Raw genomic sequence first — 20,123 nt, 5'->3', positions numbered from 1 at the left:
GAGAGGGAGGGAGTAGATTTGAAAGATTGACAGGCGGGATGTCGAAATAACTGCCTAAGCAGTTGATTGAGGACTGGAGAGTCCATGGGAAGGACGTAGATGATCGCTCGTGGGGCGGTAGGAAGAGGAGCAAGAAGGAAAGCTCGGGGAGAGCACGAGACGAGACGAGAGGAGACGAGACGAGAGGGAAGGGAGGCGGAGAGGCGGCGGTCGCGCAGCGGTGGGTCCAAGCTTTTCTTCCGCCCGCCATCAACTTAGATATAACTTGCCTACCATCACCATCACCGCGGGGAATCTCTTCGTTGGACTGATCTTCCCCCCCCCCCTTCTCCGCAATTATGGATGACCATTCCCGTCTCTATATTGGCACTGCCTTCGTCGCAGGTGTTCTTCTTACCATTGGATTCAAGGATCTGGTGTACCCCGAGTTAGAACAGCGTATTCATGAATATCTAGCTCGTCGTCAATCCCAGCCCGCGACAGACTCCGAGGACCTCTCTCTCTCCACCGAGACTCTCGCCGCAAGACCAGGTCCACCGGCCATCGTCGAGGGCATTGAAGGTTGCATCGGGAACACTCCCCTCTTTCGTATCAAATCCTTATCCGATGCCACGGGCTGCGAGATATTAGGCAAGGCCGAAGTACGTCATTTGCCTCTACCTCAGATCTACGTCTTGGGGGCCAGGCAAAGATGCTCAAAAATTGGCTGACTTATTTTCTAGTTTCTGAATGGAGCTGGACAGAGCTCGAAGGACCGGGTTGCGCTGAGCATGATTCAAATTGTATGCAGGTCCTTTCCGTGACATACCGGGATAACCCTCTCACACTCCATACAGGCCGAAGAGCACGGGTTCCTAAGACCTCATTCAGGGGACACCATCTACGAAGGCACTTCCGGTTCCACGGGAATCTCCCTAGCCTCTTTGGCGCGAGCCAAGGGCTATCTGGCCCATATGTTCGTGTTAAGTTGACAGCCACCGCATTGCCATATACTGACCCAACCATAGCTGCATGCCATCCGACCAGGCTATTGAGAAGTCGAATCTGTTGTTGAAGCTGGGCGCGATAGTAGACCGCGTGCCACCGGCCCCCATTGTCGAAAAAGACAATTTCGTCAATCGCGCACGCTCGCTTGCCCAGGAACAAACTGCATCCTCCACCGCCAGCGGAAGAGGATTCTTTGCGGATCAGTTCGAGAATGAAGCCAATTGGCGAGCCCACTACAACGGCACAGGGCCCGAGATCTATGCTCAGTGTGACGGAAAATTGGATGCCTTTATTGCCGGAGCGGGCACCGGTGGCACCATCTCTGGTGTGGCACTTTTCCTGAAGCCGCGCATCCCCAATCTCAGTGTGGTGTTAGCCGATCCTCAAGGCAGTGGGCTGTACAACAGAGTCCGTTACGGGGTCATGTTCGACGTAAAAGAAAGAGAAGGCACTAGGCGACGTAGACAGGTGGACACCATTGTCGAGGGCATCGGGATCAACCGGGTGACAGCCAACTTCGAAGCGGGCAAGGAGCTGGTCAACGACGCTGTTCGGGTGACCGATGCACAGGCCTTGGCAATGGCTAGATGGCTTGTAGAGAAGGACGGTTTGTTCGTGGGTAGTAGCAGTGCCGTAAACTGTAAGTCTTGCCCTAAATTCTCATGTTCACCGGATTGTGGCTAAACCACCTTACTACAGGCTTCGCTGCCGTCAGGACAGCGATGAAGCTTGGCCCCGGCCACAGAATTGTGACGGTCCTGTCCGACTCAGGGTCACGGCACCTCTCACGGTTCTGGGCGAAGGCAGGAGACGTCGGAGGCGCGGTTGACACCAAGCTTGAAGATGTGTTAACTGCAACGGATGCCACGGATGAGGAGTAGGCGCGTGATATATCAAGCCCACAAGAAAATTAACCGGGGTCCACAATGAAGGACAAAGACACGGCAGGAACATGGACAAGGGTTGACCCCTGGGGAGGCGGCGAAGCCCAAAAAGCTACTTCCACGTATGGTTACTGCAGCTAGTGTCTGACAGGGAGTATAATTTGTTCGGCTGCCGCCCAATCCGACAGTCTGAGATTTACTTGGTTTCATCCGGTTGGGCTATGACAGCAGAACGCCATCGCTCGCTTCTTTCGACCTAGTGGGTCACGACACGAATCTCGGGACCTGGAAAGTTGACGTGCCGGGGCCGATCGGTCCCGCTGACGGACTGCATGTCAGAATCGGGGGTCCTGACTCAGTTGTGGTTCATCTGCTATTCGATTCGTCGGGACCGATCGAGCCTGCCGTCCAATCATTACGGTTGCTGAACAGCATCACTGCGTATCAGTGCCAGCCCAGAGCTGCAACAACTCGAATTCAATCTCGGCATGTGGTCGGCCAGGTAGCCCTTGGCGGATCGTGGTCCAGCTAAGGCCCTGCTGCTCTTTGAATTTGTCTAGAACGGCCCGCTCGGCTTCAGACCAAGGCTTGGACAATGGCGGTGGATTAGCCCGGCGATCACTCCAGTGATTGCGATTCCATTGGGTAAGCGAGGTCAGCTTCGTGTGCGGAAGGCAGTCAAGGATCTCGTTCCATTTCTTCCCCTGTACCTGTCTCATTGTGATGATCAGCCTCGCTTCATCGGGCTGGATGACATTTCGAGCACGTTTCTTGGTAGGAGTAGAGTTATTATCCACAAGTTCGTTTGCGCGCGAACTTGTAAGAATATTTGGCGTGATAGATGTGGTAGTCTTGGACTTCGACTTCGGAGTAGGCTCTTTAGCCAGGGCATCGAGTCGGCGGGTCACCTCAGCTCGATCGTGTTGGCCGTCGAAGGGTCTGGAGGCAATTTCCCTGAGATGGGTAATGTAGCCGTGACGTACGAAGACCTGCTTGCAATCCGAGCATTGATAGTTCAATTGACGCGGTGTCTGTTCTTTCACGGGTGTCTTGCGGACATGTATGCTCCGCTTGGGGGTGGGCGATGGTTCGTAGTCTTCCTGCAACGGGTCGTCGGACTCATCTCCATCGGGGGTCTCTGCAAAGGACCAGTCGCAAACCACGGGGCTCGACTGGGTGACTTTCCGCTGCGGTTTGCTTTTCATCGCTGCCCCTGCGTGGCTCTTCTGCGGAGCCCGTCGCGACTTCCTAGGCAATGACCATAGGGAGCCAGCTCCCGGTGGAGACTGCGAGCGAACGCGATTCACGGTGGACGCCGCCGGACGTGACCTGTTCCATGTCGGCGTGGAGAAGCTCGCGTCGATTTCAGGCACCCGCCATAGCTCCTCCACCGCCTCACTACGCCGGTTGCTGTGTGATTGGGCGGTTACTTCAGCCGCAGGTTTTGCTTTTTCGCTCACGAGTTTGTCGCTGGTGGATTGATCCAGGATGCTCTCGATGCGTAGCGTATTATCCAGCAAGGAGTCCACACTAGCCGCATCGTCGTCGTCATCCGCTTGACCATGTAAATTCGAGTCACGCTTGCCGGTGTCCTCTTCCCCAGCCGCCAGGTGGTGCTGTATCCCCAACCCAGCCTGCAGTTCCTGGATCGACGGCAGCACGGGAGAGAGAGGCCGTGAGCGATCATCATCCGGAGCCTCACCATCATCATCATCATCCCCATCCATGCCTGCGGCCAAATGACCGGGATTTTCAGGCAGACTTCCCTCCTCCTCCGCAACAGACCGCTCCTGCTCGAGCCGTCGCCAATCCCGGTTCGTCGTTGCGGAACGGTGATCATCGTTTTCGGCTTCCTCCTCTTCTCCCTCTAGTTCTTGGATATGCCCATTATTCACAATGATCTTGCCCGTCTGTAGATCAATCTCATCGCCCACGTCTGTAAAGTCCCGACCGTATTTCTCGAAGATGCCCTCGAAGATGGACTTCAGGCGTTGGTCGTTCTGCGCCCGTGCCTCGTGGAGGTCGATATCGTCCCCGCCGTCTCCCTCGGGTTCGACTGGGGATGCGAACCGGGCGCGCTTGGTAGGTCGCTCCATGCTAGTAGCTATCGGGGGTTTGGGGGGGTGTGGGAAGAGGGAGTGAGTTGAGTGTTGATTCGGCGGAGCAGGGACGCTGGATGTAGGTAGGATTTTTGGGTTGTGTAGTCGCGCCTTTGAAGTAACACCGCTCAATCTTGAGAACTGTTAGCCTGTGTTGCTCTGGTGCTAGTAATGAAGGGAAGGTGCGCAGTTTAGAATAAGGAAAGAGTTGAGTATTGCATACACAGACGGTCAATTCTGCAAATGAGATTATGCGCTTTCATTCAATGACAGTGCGATTGCAATTTGATGGCACAAGGCGGAGGACTGATCGCTGGTCTAAGAAGGTAGATAATCGGAATCATCGGTCGCCAGCCCGGGTTCTACTGTGGATTGCCTAGAGGTGAGGCACGAGCAATCGGTGATATTCTTGTAGTGCAGGTTCGCCAGCTCTTTTTTGAAGGCCCCCGCGGACGACGCCAAAAACACGCGGCGCGCGCACCCGCCATTCACCAGTGCCGCATGACGTCTCGTCTCATCTGCCCCTGCCGAACCGACAGTTAAGTTACACTCGACTTACAGTCAGTAAACTCTTACAACACCACCACCACCACCACCACCACCCTTATTGATGTCCATCTTCCCTCCACCTCCTCTTCTCCACACTAAGCTGTTACCTTCACACTTTCCAGACGAGGATGAATGAGGAGTTACGGACAACACCTTCGCAACCATGTATTGCCAAAACTGCCGCACGCCTCTCAAACTGGATGGCTCTCTCGAGTCGCTCAACCCGGCTGCCTTCGACCTGCTAGTCGGTAAGTGCAGTGGTCACATCTTACCACCATGTGTATCTCTCGAGCATTGAACTGATCAAGCACGCCTCCTGTAGGCTCCACGGGCAAATCCGTCCCAGACCATGGCGCCCACTCGTCCTCCAAGCCGAGCTACCCGCAAGAACGATGGGAGCTCTACGACCGGGTATCCAAGCAATCCACAGCCCCCGTGTACAACCGAAGATCCATCCCCCCTCCGCGGCAGGCGGCTCGCAATCAACCCCATCCCGCGAGACTCGGTCGCGGCGATAGCGGGAACATGTCGTTTGTGATGCTCACCGAGTCGCAAGTGGGGCCGCCTCACGGGATAATCCCCGGGACGAATGGGAACGGCGACGGTTCACCACACGGCACCAGGCCCGTCGGCAACCCTTCCAACCACGATCATGGTCGAGGAGGCATCGACGACGGGTCGTTTGCAGACCAGGTCGAACGAACCGCCCGGCTATTTGACATCATCTCCGCCCGTTCGGACATTGATCACCCTATCTGTCTGGAATGTACCGATCTCCTGGTGGAGGGGATGGAGAAACGGCTGGCAGACGCGAAGAAAGAGCGAGATGCATACAGCTCTTTTCTGCGCGATCTAAAGTCTTCGGTCCCGACGACGGAGGAGCTGGAGGCTGCGCAGCAATCTCTGCAGGAGACGCTGGCTGCGGAGGAGGCTGCGTTTGCGGAGCTTGTGGCCCTCGAGAAGGAAAAGGCCGCCTTAGATGAGGAAATCGCCGGGCTGGAGGATGAATCCCGTCAGCTGGATCTCGAAGAAGAGAAGTTCTGGCGGGATCGCAATGCCTTCGCCCTCACGCTTTCCGAGTTCCAGAACGAACGCGATGCGCTGAACATGAAGTATGACCATGATTCCCGGCAGCTGGAGAGGCTACAGAGGACGAATGTCTACAACGATGCGTTCTGCATCGGGCACGATGGCTACTTCGGCACCATCAACGGGCTGCGACTCGGTCGCTTGGCTAACCCGTCGGTCGACTGGCCAGAGATCAACGCCGCTTGGGGACAGACGGCTCTGCTGCTGGCGACTATTGCTAGCAAGCTGGGGTTCCAGTTCCAGGGGTATCAAATCAAGCCGATGGGTTCGATGTCTCGGATTGACCGACTCGACCCGACCCGAACATCTCCGGCTCAATCCGTGATCGGTGGAAGCAACCCAGGAGCATCGGCGGCGCACAAGGTCACCACGCTGGATCTGTTCTCGTCGGGCGAGCTGCCGCTGAACCTGCCGTGGCTTCACCGCCGGTTTGACGCCGGAATGGTGGCTTTTCTGGAATGTCTACGTCAACTGGGCGAGTTTGTGGAGAAGGCTCCGGTGCCGGCGGGCTCCAATCGGCGAGGTTACACGGGCACCGCGGTGACGGGTTTGAAGTTGCCATACGAGATCAAAAAGGACCGGATTGGCGATGCGAGCATCAAGCTTGGGTTCAACCAGAACGATGAGACTTGGACGCGTGCTTGCAAGTATACCCTCACCTGCTGTAAGTTCTTACTGGCCCATGCCAGCAATGTCGCCAGTGCAGGCTCCAGTAACTCAGCTGCCGTGGCCGCTGCGGCCGTTGCAGCTGGAGAGCAGGCCGCCAGTTCTCCTACCAAATGAGACCATGTGACTAAGTGGACCGACGCCGCGGCCGGAAGCGAGGGCATTCCTCGAAGCACTTTGCAACGAGCAGTAGTCTAATCCATCCATTTGCGCGGATGCTGTCTCAGGCGCTAGCTGCAGACGTTTTGACGAAGCGGTATTGTCAATTCCTGGCCAGCTCGCATCAACAGCCATGAAGTCGCCTGCTCGGCGAGTCACTGCCTGGCCATTGTCCCCTACTAGCTGGCAATGGCAACAGGTTCTCGGGCTGCGTTTAGGCCCAATCTCGTTCTGCCTTGCGTTATACTCCAGTAGCACCACCGTTGCACCCATTACAAATCGGCAGGTGATCAACACCACAGCGCAGTAGTCAGGCTCCATCGACCGTTTCCCGTTCTAGGGTCTATGTCTCTGGCCAACGGCCAGATCGCGCGGGATGTCTTCCCCGATAGGAAAACGAAAAGGGCTCGCCGCAAGCTCCGGTGAGAAAACCCTCGGGGTACAAAGGACGAAAGGAGGATCAACAGAAAAGCCGGTTTGGAGAGAAAGAAAGGGTTTATCCATAATAGGGATCCGCAGTGGGCCGCTGCATGTTTCTCGAGCTTACTTGGTTGTTATTCTTGGGACTGGCTGCTGGCTGCTGGCTGCCTTGGTCGAGCGATGTGAGGAAGGACGGGAGATCGTCCTCTAGTCTGCTTTGCCTGCCTGACACATTTGATGATGCAGAGGTTTCTTTGTCTGGATAACGATAGTCTCTCTACCTCGGGTTCTTGTCTAGGGGAACACAGGAAGTACAGTACTCCATCCAGCACTGTACCTACTAGGTAGTGATGATTCCTTTTACAGACTTGGACCTGTACCTGTACCTGTACCCCTCCAATCAGAGCTCGCATGGAAGACAGATGCAGTATACGTAGGTACGGAGTAGCCCTGTCCTTTTTTTTTTTTTTTTTTTTTTGGCTGCAAGGCGAGAATAAAGAAACTCGAAACAAAGACAACTAGAAGCAAGCACTGGACTATAGGAGATAAGCCACAATTAGATTCTCGGATAGGAGGTTACACTCCGCGATCGACTAGTGGATCAGTAGATCGGCCAACTTCTAAGAAACTATCTCAACAACCGGACATCCGGTAGGACGCGGGGGCTGTAACAGTCGTGATCGAGAAAGGGAACGACCGTTTCGGGCCTCGTCAGGGTCAAGAGGAGAAAGGCCACGAGGGCGACGAGGCGATGAGTCTGTTCTTCTGGTGCAGTTCCTTCTGCTCTTTCTGCTCTGTAACTTACTGAGGGTAGCTAGCCAGCTAGCTAGCTAGTAGGTCCAGTTGCGTAGGGGTAGGGGTAGGGGTAGGGGTAGGTGTAGGTGTAGGTGTTTACTAGGTCAGTGTGTCTGGTACAGTACTTGGTGCTGTGCTGTGCTGTGCTGTGCTGTGCTGTGCTGTGCTGTACCTAGGTAAGTAACGTAAGTTGACTGATCTGATCCGGTGTGATCGGGCCGGGTTTTGGCTTCGTTCGATCTGGCGCGGGACCGTAGGTCTGGAATCTGAATCACCCACGACCTTTTTTCGGGGCGGGCTTTGATTCGCTTGTGGAGCGGGTTCTCTTGTTCCATTGTTCGGATTTGATACAAGTTTCTTGTTTCTTGTTCTCGGAATCCCATCCCACACCTAATTCCACCACAGGGTAGAGTAACTGTGCGGAGTCAGTAACCAGTTCATCCTATCCTCGGTCTGGTGCTGGTGCTAACCTACTAGGTAGGTAACTTGCGCATCCACCACACAATCGGCCTAGACTGCACAAACTGCACTGCACCATGCAAACTGATTTAGACAACGCTACAGAGCATATACCTTACCAGCTAACCACTTAGTACTTACCCCGTAGTACCCCGTACAGAGACAGGAGTTAGTAGGTAGTAGGTAGTAGGTAGTAAGTCAAGTCCAGTCCACCTGTCAACCTGGAGCCTTGAACCCACACGCAGCTTCCACCAACACACGGGATCTGAATCTTTCCAGTTCCAGTTCCAGTTCTTGTTCTTGTTGCCCCGGATAGCGTAAACACTTACAAATGCCCCGTTGATGGGTGGATGAACCGTCAGATGGTCTATAAGCAACCCCACCTATCACTTACATACTGACATACATACTGACATACATACTTCCTATCAAGTCTGCATACATACTTGATTCACAAAGGTAAAACATAACCCCCGAAAGGATACACCCCCGCATGCAGCATAGACTACGGAAACCGAGATCGAGATCTCTGGCTCGGACTCTGACTCTGACTCAGCCGGTTGCCTTTTTCCTGCCGGCGAGTTAGGGTCACTTTCCTGAGGGGAAAAAACCCTTGCTTTTGACTTGTGCTTTTTCTTGTTGTCTGGTTCTGGGTCTGGGTCTGGGTCTCGTCGGTGGGTGTCGGGGTTTAGGTACTGTACTTGGTATTATGACGATTACTCAGTGTTCGGTCACTTGGGTGCGAGGTGGGATGGAGATTGTGGTGAATTGGGGTATGATGTAAGTGTTGGAGGTATAGTCGGGGCAGGGTTGGGTGTCCCGAGTCTTTTGCTTTGGACGTTGGGGTTGTGCTTAGGCGGTTGATTGGGGTTGGTTGCTTAGTACAGTACTTGGGTAAGGTATCAATTTAGTAGTGAGTTCTTTATTTGGTGAGAAATAAGGAACGTGGTTTGTTGTTTTCTAGGCTGTTGAAGTTAGAGGTAGATTGACCCGTTGATTAGAGCTTATTGTACTTTAGTCGCCACCTACTCAGTACTCATCACAGACGCCGTCGGCGCATGGAGTAGTCCACGAATGGTACAGAGTACTGTACCTATGGTGGGTAAGTGGTTAGTCAATAAATATGAGCAGGGCAATCTAAGGTCGAGATCTGAGATGGATAAATCTACTTGGAACAGTCGTGAATGGAAATCGACGGGAGGGGGGGGATTTGATCTACCTAGTACTGTACAATGTGAGGAGGGAGACTATACGAGCCAATCAGTTGCATAGCCCTGGATGTCTACAGTGCACCCACTCAGCTTGCGTCTAGTGTCAGGTTGAGCGCCGTCAAGATTTACTATAGGTAGTACTACTTTAGTTTCTCCCTCTTCTCTCTTTCTATGTCGCTGTCAGCAGCAGCAGCAGCAGCAGCAGCAGCAGCAGCAGCTCAATGCAAGGCAGAGACACGCTGTGGCTGACGCATGGAATTCATCATCAGGAACCTGCGCGGTTTCTCACCCTGTCGGTGGGCGACCACCTTACCTCATACAGGGATGCATCCTTCAGCGTGACTTGATCGAACGCCAGCGTTTACTCTGGACATGGACACCTGTGTCGCGATACAGGAACAACCGACCAAAGCATGTGAGCTGAGTTGCCTGCGGCCGAGCGACACAGTGGATAGCGTCGTGGTCACTTTTACGGCATTCCTCCGCGTAGGACCTCACGCTACCCTCCTCCGCCCACCCCCGGTTTCATTCTATCTCATCTACCGTCAACCGTGGCCGGCTACTGGCCAGCCACTGATACTTCGGCCGGTAGGTCAATTCGTGAATGTGCGCGAATTTAATTCCCCTTCATGGGAGTAGACGAAGCCCCGTCGGCCGCAACTGCCCTCATAGAATTTGAGTTCGGAAGGCGAGCGCAGGTAGTATAACCGTACGAGAGCCCTGGCTGTGTGGCACATGGCCGCTCATCGGCCGAATCCCTGGAATACGTCTGACTGGTCAGTGAGAAGAGAGAGAGAGAGAGAGAGAGAGAGAAAAGTAGGCAGCTCGCATCCGCCATCGAGAAAGCCCCCTGGGGGGTTGGAAGGGGAATGAAAAACGGAAGGAAAGGCCGGGAAAACAATAGCTAACTTCTCGCAGACCGAGACCCATGCTATCGGGGGTGGAATGGTCTGACCCTATGGCCTTTTCAGCAATGCGGTATCGGAAGAGTGATGACCAGGTAGCCGTTAACTATTCTTCCTGAACCGGTACCAGACGTGATGGTACGCGCAGAGTGAGTGAGAAGTGGCGATGGGCTGCCATTGTTCTCCGGAGAAGGTATACCCACACACTGGTTAGTCTGTGCTTTGGTCGGAGGCCCTCCATGCGCTTAGCTGATGTCATCAGTTACCAAGTAACTTACCAAAAGTCCCACCTTCCAATTTGTTGTTTGTAAATATTGCAGCCAAGCAGACTTTCGTCCATAGTCTAGTGGCGATGCTAATCCCCGAAGTTGGCTAGAGTTGAGAGGGGGCGAAGAAAGACGAAGGACAATAACCATGATGGGGGGATGAAGAACTTACTTTCTGCTAAGTACAGAGTAAGGTACGGTTAGTCTCGAGGGGTGGGCGGAGAGGGAGAGGAGGGGGGAAGGAGTAAGTCAGAGAATAATGAATGGATCATGGGTGTGCTCAGGCCCATTCGGTAAGCTTAACAGGAATGGCCGTACGTACTGTCTTCCAAGTTGTATTTTTGCATCCCACATCCCCGTCAATGTTTTGGTTCAATCAACGGGCGGACCTCCGATCCGAGCCGCCAACATGACGGGCCGAACGTTCCCTGGTCTGTTCCAGTTCTCGAATAACTAGTACTTTTACGTTACTAATTATGGTTGAACTGACGGGGGGTGGTGGGTGATGACGACAAAGAAAAAGACCGGCCAGCAGTTTTTGGAACACTCACACTTATCTGCCTCTGCCGGATATGGATAGCGTCCAAGCCACCGTGGACAGCGACGATGAACCTGAAGGTTTTGCTCTTCAAAGCTCAGGCCTCATTCTAGCCTCCCCATCGGGGAATGATCCCACTTTGCCACACCGGTCATAGGCTTCCCTCAATTCATGCCTGACAGTCGACAGAGATGGCTTCATCTACTGAGTACTCGGTACAGTACACGGAGTGATAGATGTGGTTGAAAAAACATGTGAGTATTCATAGCAACCGACAGTGCAGGCCCTTTTTGCCCGACTGGGCCATAGAGCGTTTCGAGAGCGCAGGTTGGGATTCTGGCGCCAAACCGACCAGGATGAGGCTAAGGAGTAAGTCAGATAGATCCCTGCCATGCTCAAAAAGCACTGTGCTTTTGTTCTTTTTCCAAAGTCTGCGGAAGAAGCACGCACGACGAGCAACCAGGTCAGTCAGGTAACTATAGCAGCGGAATTATGATCCCCAGGTGTTGCACCTGCAGAATTGGCGCAGGACTGTCTGGAAGGGATCACTGATCACCACCATCTGGGTCTATTCTTGCCTGTCACTTGGGACTTGGGAGAGGGTTCATGGTCCGCATTGCGTACGAAGAAGAGGGGCGTGAGAGTTGTTGTTTGTAATTGTTTGATATTGTTTGATACCAGGTTCTCTTCCCACTTGTTCGTTCTTCCTTCCTTCCTTCCTCTCCCACCACCACCGATTTGCCCATTCCCTCAAAGACATCGGCAGACTGGACGAAAATGGTAAGAGGTCTGCCGTCTGCTGTTGCTCGACACACTGAAACGCTGAAACGGTGGACGGGATGTAGGAGGTAAGTACGGAGTACTGTATGTACATATAGGTACTAGGGACTAGGTACTAGGGACTAGGGACTCCGTACCCAGTACAGAGTACTACGTACGTACTCTACGTACGTATGTTTTCGAAGGATAAGGGGGGGGGGCCGCAGACAGACGGGAACGTGACAAAAGTACACGGACCATGTCCAAAGGGTCCGTGATTGGGGCGCGGCAGCAGGGATCACAACATCCGCGGGCTTTTCCTTCCCATGGACCCATGGATTCAGCAGCACGTCGCCGCAACAGGCAAGCGGATATCTTTAGCCTCGCCAGTCAGCAGTCGTACTTTTTGTTTAGTGCGGGTACTAGTGGCCCCGGGTGGATCTTACCCCGGCGGCGAACCACTCCCCGGTTGCCCTGTGCCTCTTTGCTTTCCATCCATCAGTTATTGGTTGCTCTTTTCACATCGCCCTCCGAGGTCCCCTCCACTGCACTTGAGCTGAGATCTTGAGATATTCGGTCTATCTAGGTATCGACTGAGATATCGACTGAGATACCTTATCCAATGACAATCACCTACAAGAACATTGTACAGTACTTCATCTCTCCTTGGAGGTAGCCTTCTCAATCACCTCGGACCTAATTGGGTCTAACTCACTGGCTTCACCCATTGAATGCTTACTGTGAATGGATGGAAGAAGGAAGGAGAATTGCCGGTCTCTGTTTGTTGGCAGCGTTTGAGTGGAAGATAGACCATCATAGTTCTAGCTTTCGATGTCTGTAGCTTAAGTAAGAAGAATGGATGCTCATTACGGACAACCAGACAATCCGTAGTTGGTGGAAGCAGGGCGGTACCTTCAGTATTGTATGTATTCTACTGACCTGACCAGACCAGACCAGACCAGACCATGGACTGGGGTCATAATTTCTTTTTGGTTTTCGATTTTTTTCCCATCTCTTTTCTAGGTTTTTCTTTTTTTCCTATTCCCTTTTTTATTTCCTTTTTTTCCTCTTTTCTCTTTCTCTTTTTCTGTTTCTTTTTTTCGGTGCTGGTTCCGTTTTCTCGAATTGCAGCATGTCCAAAACGCAGTAGCAGCCGGAATAATCAATAATCTCGTGGATTATATGCTAAATATGCTGAGGGAGTGAGTGACAGCTACTATCACCACGCCTATTTCCGATTTCGATCCACTCTGGGGCTTTCCTCCAAGCCAATCTCACGGGTGACTGGGGCAAAGCTTCATCGCCTTGACTGTTCGACACCGTGACACCTTCAACTCTTCTTCTCTTTTCCCCTTCCCCCCTCTCTTTCTTCCCTCTGGATCGCCTCCAGAACTACTATATCATTGCATCTTCCGTTCATTTCCCCCGCCGCAACTGACTCCATAACGCTTTCTGTCACTGCATCAGACTACATCTAACTGAATCACTCTTATTATCTACTTCCTTCTGCTACCACAACTTCAAAGATCCTCTTTTCGGCTCGCATTTCCGCGCTACCGCTCCTGAACGCTTCTACTTCTTCTCCCTTACCACACCACCATTAGTTATCCACTCCTCCCTTCCCCCCAGCATTTGGTCCCAGAGTCCACAGTCCACAGTCTGCAACAGCCCCGTTCTTTCAGGACAACTACCTACGGTGGAGGCGCAAACTTGAATCCATCAATTCAAAGAGGGTCCAGACTGGATCCAGAGTATGAAAGGCGGAGATCAAATCACCCAGTCACCAATTCAGGATGAATGGCTCCCTGCCTCCCCTTTCTTCCATTCCCTCGACTACCTCCGCCATCACCAACAACAACAACACCACCACCACCACCACCACCACCACCACAACAGCAGCAACCTCTTCTACTTCCACGACCGCCAACAACACCACCACCACAACACCCACCCCTACCATCTCTTCTTCGTCTTCCTCCTTTAGGAACAAGTTTAAACCTCGAAAATCAGAGGATTGGACTATTTATCGGGAGATCATTCAAAGTCTTTACCGCGACGATCACTTGAAGCTTCGTGATGTGAGGCAATATATGCTCGAAAATTATAGCTTTGAAGCATCGTATAGCCTTCCGTTTCCTTTTCTCAGTCTTCTCCCCCGACACTTCTCTACTTGTCATGCTTTCCCTTGCTGTTTTAACTCTCCCCGACCCTACCAGTGCAAGAGCTCGGCCCCTTTCTGCATCTGTAATCAAGATCGAGAGAAAGGATGGGACAGTGCGCGCTGATCTTCATCATTGCTTTTTGCTTTTTCTCCCCCATTCTCCACCCATGAGTGCCACCCATTTGACAACCATCCCCTGACTTGGAAGCTTTCTAGAGAGAAACAATACAAAGACCGCCTGGCTGCGTGGAATGTTCGCAAAAACATCAAGGCCAAAGAAGTCCATATCATGCTCCGCAAGCAACAAAGGCGGGCTGCAGAGGGCAAGCGGACGGCGTTTCGAGTGGCTGGCAAGACGGTCGACACCAAGCGCATCTCCCGCTTTGTCCGGAGATATGGCAACCACTGGGAACTGGATGATGCTCGTGAGAGCGTCCATCCGAATACCATCCATCCGAGCGTGGAGAGTCAACCAGCGATTCCGCAAACGCAGCAAGAGTTACACCAAAATCTTCCCACCAGCCCTGAGCCAGGTAAGCTTTTCGGTCCCGAGTGACTTGTTGTGCATGCATCGCTCATGCTGCGTCACAGAGACCCCTACAGACATCGAATACTACACACCGGAGCCCGATGAGAGAGCTATGACCCTGTCGCCCTCGACCGAGACTCCATCTCGTTTTCGTGAGGAAGCCCCGCTCCGCTCTGGTAGCATCTGTCCTACAGTGCTCCTGCCCTGCCGTTTGCATGTCTCAACGAGCATCTCGCTTGTAAGCAGGAGAGCTAGACTGATCAAGTAACTGCAGACGATGACAGGCTCAAGCTCGAGCCACTCCCCGAGCCCGAAGTGGACCATGCCCAACCTTTACCGGTTTCACCTACTCCCTCCGCGCCACCCAAGCCGCTGTCCAACGCCCTCCCTGACGAAGACTACTGGAAGGCGCTCGATGTGTTTCAGGGCCAACTCTTGACCCTATCCAGGACGCTTGACCAGACCATGTCTCAATTCACTTCTCCGCATGACGATCTATCACAGTAATGTCCCTTCTGCGAATCGCCTATACCCCTCTGGCCGATGACCTGCCACTTCCACCTGCCGCACCTGTGATATGTATGTTTGGAAACGCCCGGCCCTTGCTGCACCTTCTGCTCTGAGCCCAGGCAACTAGCTTGTCCCGTGCTTACGATGATGTTGTGATCACTACCAGTCCATCGCGACTTCGCTTCCTGCATCATTCCCCACTGTCATACTTACAAGTTCACATGTGCTTTTTCTTACTTTGCAAATTGCCTACTATATAGAGCATCTATGGTCTAGTTTTATTGGGAGAAAAGGTCTAGTGTAGGTCTTGGTATACCTAAGAAGATAAAGGGAGACATCTGGTCCGAGCTGGTATGTTTGTCTAATGGTTGCTGCGTTAGTCACTGGCTGCTACACGGTTGCTCGGCCTTCTACCTCACGCCTCTGGACGAAGCACTTGGTTGATGATCACGTCGAATGATCCATCAACGACTCAGCTGACGCCATCAGACCCAAATTGACAGCCTGTGGGTCATCTACGGAGATATACACAGGCGAAGGCTACTGTTACAGTCTACTCTGTCACTCATCCGACCAGTCAACGCCATGTATTGACTAAGCTGGCTCTTCAGATTGACAGGCCTTCGTTTGATACCGACTGAGATGTCGGAGAGCTCATGTTGACGGCCTTCTGAACATACTTATATACTCCACCAATCCACGCCAACCCTCAAGGTATGCTCACTACGAAGAGAGTTGTTTGAGCCGTCTCGACACACGTTTGGACTCTACTTAGGGGAATGGGAAAGCATGCTACGATCGAAGGGCGGTTAGGAGGATACGCAGACAACAACCAACCGGGACCACAGAAGGATCGAACGCAAGACCGGCAAAGGATTCATGCAGTCTACAATCGACACTTGCCGAACTGCCTCTTCCATTCGCCACAATAGACCCCGCGTCTCGACTTACAATTACAGCCTGCGACGATATCGACATATCGACATAGTTACGCCGAGTTATCCACGCATAATTGAACCTACTGGAATCAGTATGCTCGAAATCTTTTCGCCAGTCCGACGGATGATAGTTCCAGACTGAACCATGCCCAGGATGCATGCACATTTGAACTGAAATCCGGTTTCTCGCATGAGCCAACCAGCCAGTTAGCTTTCAGCTAGGGAAAGGGGGGGTCTACACATGTGGGAGTGGAAAGTCGAGTGGTGGATAGCGCGCAAGTCTAGAAGTACAGGATGATAAACTGGTACTTTTTGTCGCGCTGCTCCGGCGGCAGGTGCTCAACCCTGCCCACCCATGTGTATGCAGCTTGTACATATATACGGTAGTAGATGCTGACCCTGGGATAATTCGATAAATAGTCGAAGAAATCCATGATAGATGGTGCTTGTCTTCTCACTTGAATACTGTCCTGTCCAGCTGTCCATATAAGTGTCGAGGGAAAGACGATCTGATCGCGCCTCGCGCTGCCGATCGTTGGTCAATCATAGCAGTTTAGTAACAGGGCAAGGTACTTTATGGAGTCGAAAGGCGGGGCCCGTTGGTCGAAGTAAGGTGGCCATTTCGGTTGTACTTTGATTGCTCTGACCTGACTTGACTAGCCTTGCGCCTTGCGTACTTTGATGGGTTGCACACTCTGCTGATTTCTGAGCGGGGCGAGTTCTGGGAGGAGGAAGGATGCATTTGGATTAGAACAAGAACAAATAGGGGCCCGAAGTACTGGAAGAACTATTGCCAAAGGATTGTATTCTGGATGGGTAACCCACCTACCTACCTATCCACTTACATAGTACTGTACTGTATGTACTTCCACTGTAGCAAGTAAGTAAGTACGTAAGTACGTAAGTACGTAAGCAAGCAAGCAAGCAAGTAACTAAAGCCATAAGAGATCGTCCTTTAGCCCACTAACCACCCCCTCAGGGGTCTGTTCCCGTGGGTATCACCACCACCACCACCACCAGGATACAACGCTGTAAGCTACTACAGGATACTAGGATGCCGGGATGCCGGGATACGAATTAATACCAGGCGAGCGACCATCTAGGAGACCGACCAGAAACCAAACCACCCACCCACCCACCAAAAAACCAGAAGGTATGGGTGGGTAATTCTTCCATCAGATTAGAGTGAGTATCTCCTTGACATATATCTATACATAGTGCTGTACTGTCGTCCATCGATGCGGATTGGAGCGATGGATGTATGGATGGAAAGACTTAAGCCGTGGTATACTAGTATAGACTAGTACAGTAAAGAGCAGACGAAAGAGATCCCGATGTCAGGGTCATGTACTGTACTGTACATGTACGTACTGTGCTGTACAAATAACCCTAACCGCCCCCCCCCCTTCCCTAACCCTTTTCCACCCTCTTCGTGGGCACCGCCCAAGAGCTTAGTTAGGTTCTATTCCGCCACCGCCGCCACCACCACCACCATCATCATCACCACCGGAGGAAAAGTTGTCACTTACTGTGACGGTCAGTGGGATGATCCCTTCCCACTAGATATACCCATAGGTACATGTAACGTACAGTACTTCGTCAACATCAACCAGTCTCCGTATGAAAACACATCGATGTGGGATGGATCTTAAACGGAGGATATCTACCTACTCGTAGTTCCCCACCCTTCCTCCCGAGTCAGGGTTATTTCATACTAGAATCCGAGGTGTTGAGTACAGTAACTAAAGATCGCTAGGGCTGAATGCCATGATACTCACCCACTGCACTGATCAAAGTAGGACGGCTACAGCTACAATCCATCGGCACCGAGCTAGACCTACCTATTCTCGCAGCCCTCCACCCCCAACCCCAACCCGTTCAACCAGTCTAATATGGATTGTAGGCAGTAGAGCCAACTAAGAGGAAGGAGAAGTTTTCAACTGATAGGAAGGTAATGTTGTAATCGTCTCGCATTCGCAGCAAGCAATTTTATTCTCCTGTACACCGGTTGGAACACCCCAAGGAAATCAAATCAAAATCAATGGTGAGAACTGGAAAGAGCACATGCGACATGTCGTGCGTCTCTTCCGTTTCGCTAAAACAACTAGTAAGAAGTACATCTGAACCATGAATCATGCCCAACGCTAGAAAAGAAAAAAATAGAAGAACACTGAGAAAAACATGCGTCGTCAAATCAATCGACCTAAGTTGCGTCCCCGGGCCGGCATCCACCGCAGTCCGTGCTGTCTGTGAATGAAGAAAAGTCAAAAAAAAAAGAAAGAGATTATGATGTTGAGCCAGAGGGTAGTGCAAAGTAGAAGCCCGTGAGGTCGAGCAGAAGTAAAGGCGAATCACGAGTAGAATGCACTCTTCTGGAAGCTCTCTGGCGAGATGTCGCCCATCTTGCCCTTCAACTCGGGCTTGACGGTCGCGTCCGTCACTTCATCCGTCACGTGAGCGCGCAGCGAGTTGCTGCGGCTGTTGGCTTCACTGCCCGAAGTGATGGCCTGCTGCTGGGGACGACGCTGGATGGTTTCCAGGTACGGTCCAGGGAGGTATCCGACACGACCGTCCCGGGCCCGACACCGCCACCACTCCGACGCGTTACCCATGGGGTCCGTCTTGCCGAGGACAGCGACAATGTCGCCCTTCTTGACGGCCAGGTCAATCCCAGAGCTTTCCTGCGCCTCGGGAGTGTAGTCATACAACACGCGGCAGAAGTCGAGCTTGGAGGGATCCAGTGGGGCCTGCTGCGCGGGCTCGCCATTCGGCCCGAGCATCATCTGACGACGCTGTTCCTCCTGCGAGCGTGCGAGAGCCTTGATGAGCTTGCCCATGAGGTACGGAAGACCGAAGACGGCAATCAGAAACATGAAGAAAGGCTTCTTCGAGGGCTTCGGCGGGGCGGGAGAGCCATCGGGCAGGGTCGCAGCGACGGAGCGCCCATTCATAAAAGCCGCGAAGGCAGCCGGCGTGAGCGCCGTAGCATCCGCCGGCGGCGGACGGCCGGTGATCTTTGCGATCAGGGTTCGGAACCAGCGGATCAGGGTGAAGATGCCGAGAGCGGAACCCAGGGTGTTGCGGAGGTTTCCAAGCTGCTCCGCGACCGAGACCATGGCTTCGCATAATATCAGCATACGTAAATCCCACCAGGACAAAGATGCAACATACCGAAAAACGAGCTGTGGGTCGCCATGTAGGTGCTCTCTAGCATCTGGGCGAAACCACCAAACGCACCGACAATGCTCTCGATCATCTGGAAAGTCGCCTGGGTGCTTTGACTGAACGAGTTGGTGAGGCTGTTCGGGTCGTTCGGATCTCCAGACATGCCGCCGCCATACATCCCTCCCATGCCACCGTACATCCCGCCGTAGCCTCCATAGCCGCCATACATGGAGCCCATCGTCCCGAAGCGAGAGTATGGTGAAGAGTAGGCCCCGTAGCCACCATAGCCTCCGTAGGGACTGGTGCCTAGCCGAGAAGCTCCATATGGCGAGTAATTGGACGCTGTGCGGTTCACGACGGCATTCAGAGTGTCGGGACGAGATGGGAGATCAGGGGTAGCAGATGTGGAGGTTGGAGCGGCGCCGACAGTTGCAGCCGAGGCTGGTGAAGAGGAGGCCGTCATCGTTGCTGGACCAGCTGTTACGGGTGTAGTGGTTGCGACAGATCCTGGTTGTGAGGTCAGTAGGAATGCACCGAGCTGGAAAGACCTCAGTTTGTGGTGCACATACCGGCCGTAGCGCCGGCCCTTTCCCACGGTTTGGGTGGCGAAACCGAGGCCATTGATCAGCGGGAATGTGATGGTACCTCAACAGTCTCGCATGGGCAGGAAAACCCGCGAAAGGCTGGTCGGGCGAGACTGGGAGTGGGATGGGAAGTCGAGAGGATGGGAACTGGGAAAGGACAGTAGTTGTTTGAGTGTGGAGAGGAGAGGAGGGTGGAGTGAGGAGAGAGGAGAGCGAGAATGAGAGAGCGAGATAGAGCCAAGCGTTAGTAGGTAAAAGGTAAAGATGGAGTTGGGAGGCGGTGGAGAGTGGAGGGAAGAAGGTGGAGTCACAAAGAGGAGAAAAGAACTGCCGCTGCATGTGGTTTGCTTTAACCGTCTCTCGGTCGGCGGCCCACCCGCTGGGCCGAGGTTGATTTGATCGATTTGATCGATTTGATCGCAGTCTGGGCTTTCCTCCGAGTCTCGGTTC

The 20,123-nt window shown here is 53.0% G+C and overlaps 6 protein-coding genes across 6 annotated transcripts; 3 read left to right on the top strand and 3 right to left on the bottom strand.

Annotated features, from left to right (window-relative positions):
• Positions 1-338: 338 nt before the first annotated feature.
• Positions 339-1,868, top strand: BO86DRAFT_379904 (putative cysteine synthase; the record flags this gene model as incomplete). The annotated part of the gene is made up of 5 exons (XM_025670694.1): positions 339-641; positions 723-782; positions 837-955; positions 1,008-1,627; positions 1,687-1,868. The coding sequence occupies 5 exons, from the start codon at positions 339-341 to the stop codon at positions 1,866-1,868; spliced, it is 1,284 nt and encodes a 427-aa protein (XP_025526976.1).
• A 437-nt stretch (positions 1,869-2,305) lies between these two features.
• On the bottom strand, positions 2,306-4,382 carry BO86DRAFT_456737 (Myb-like DNA-binding domain protein; the record flags this gene model as incomplete). Its single annotated transcript, XM_025677182.1, has 2 exons — positions 4,194-4,382; positions 2,306-4,103 (listed from the first exon to the last, which is right to left on the bottom strand). The coding sequence occupies exon 2, from the start codon at positions 3,965-3,967 to the stop codon at positions 2,306-2,308; it is 1,662 nt and encodes a 553-aa protein (XP_025526975.1). The 5' UTR covers positions 3,968-4,103; positions 4,194-4,382.
• Positions 4,383-4,682: 300 nt separating this feature from the next.
• BO86DRAFT_314808 (beclin 1) lies at positions 4,683-6,391 on the top strand (the record flags this gene model as incomplete). Its single annotated transcript, XM_025668063.1, has 2 exons — positions 4,683-4,767; positions 4,842-6,391. The coding sequence occupies 2 exons, from the start codon at positions 4,683-4,685 to the stop codon at positions 6,389-6,391; spliced, it is 1,635 nt and encodes a 544-aa protein (XP_025526974.1).
• Positions 6,392-8,038: 1,647 nt separating this feature from the next.
• Positions 8,039-8,994, bottom strand: BO86DRAFT_456735 (uncharacterized protein; the record flags this gene model as incomplete). Its single annotated transcript, XM_025677181.1, has 4 exons — positions 8,506-8,994; positions 8,249-8,474; positions 8,123-8,191; positions 8,039-8,063 (listed from the first exon to the last, which is right to left on the bottom strand). The coding sequence occupies exons 1-4, from the start codon at positions 8,600-8,602 to the stop codon at positions 8,039-8,041; spliced, it is 417 nt and encodes a 138-aa protein (XP_025526973.1). The 5' UTR covers positions 8,603-8,994.
• A 4,585-nt stretch (positions 8,995-13,579) lies between these two features.
• Positions 13,580-14,983, top strand: BO86DRAFT_314757 (uncharacterized protein; the record flags this gene model as incomplete). The annotated part of the gene is made up of 4 exons (XM_025668058.1): positions 13,580-13,905; positions 14,164-14,407; positions 14,541-14,622; positions 14,751-14,983. The coding sequence occupies 4 exons, from the start codon at positions 13,580-13,582 to the stop codon at positions 14,981-14,983; spliced, it is 885 nt and encodes a 294-aa protein (XP_025526972.1).
• A 2,896-nt stretch (positions 14,984-17,879) lies between these two features.
• pex13 (peroxin PEX13) lies at positions 17,880-20,102 on the bottom strand. The gene is made up of 3 exons (XM_025672226.1): positions 19,659-20,102; positions 19,096-19,596; positions 17,880-19,042 (listed from the first exon to the last, which is right to left on the bottom strand). The coding sequence occupies exons 1-3, from the start codon at positions 19,708-19,710 to the stop codon at positions 18,276-18,278; spliced, it is 1,320 nt and encodes a 439-aa protein (XP_025526971.1). The 5' UTR covers positions 19,711-20,102; the 3' UTR covers positions 17,880-18,275.
• Between the last annotated feature and the right edge of the window lie 21 nt (positions 20,103-20,123).

The sequence above is a fragment of the Aspergillus japonicus genome, assembly GCF_003184785.1.
Source record: "Aspergillus japonicus CBS 114.51 unplaced genomic scaffold BO86scaffold_29, whole genome shotgun sequence".
Taxonomy (NCBI): domain Eukaryota; kingdom Fungi; phylum Ascomycota; class Eurotiomycetes; order Eurotiales; family Aspergillaceae; genus Aspergillus; species Aspergillus japonicus.
This window is presented reverse-complemented; position numbering and strand designations above follow the sequence as displayed.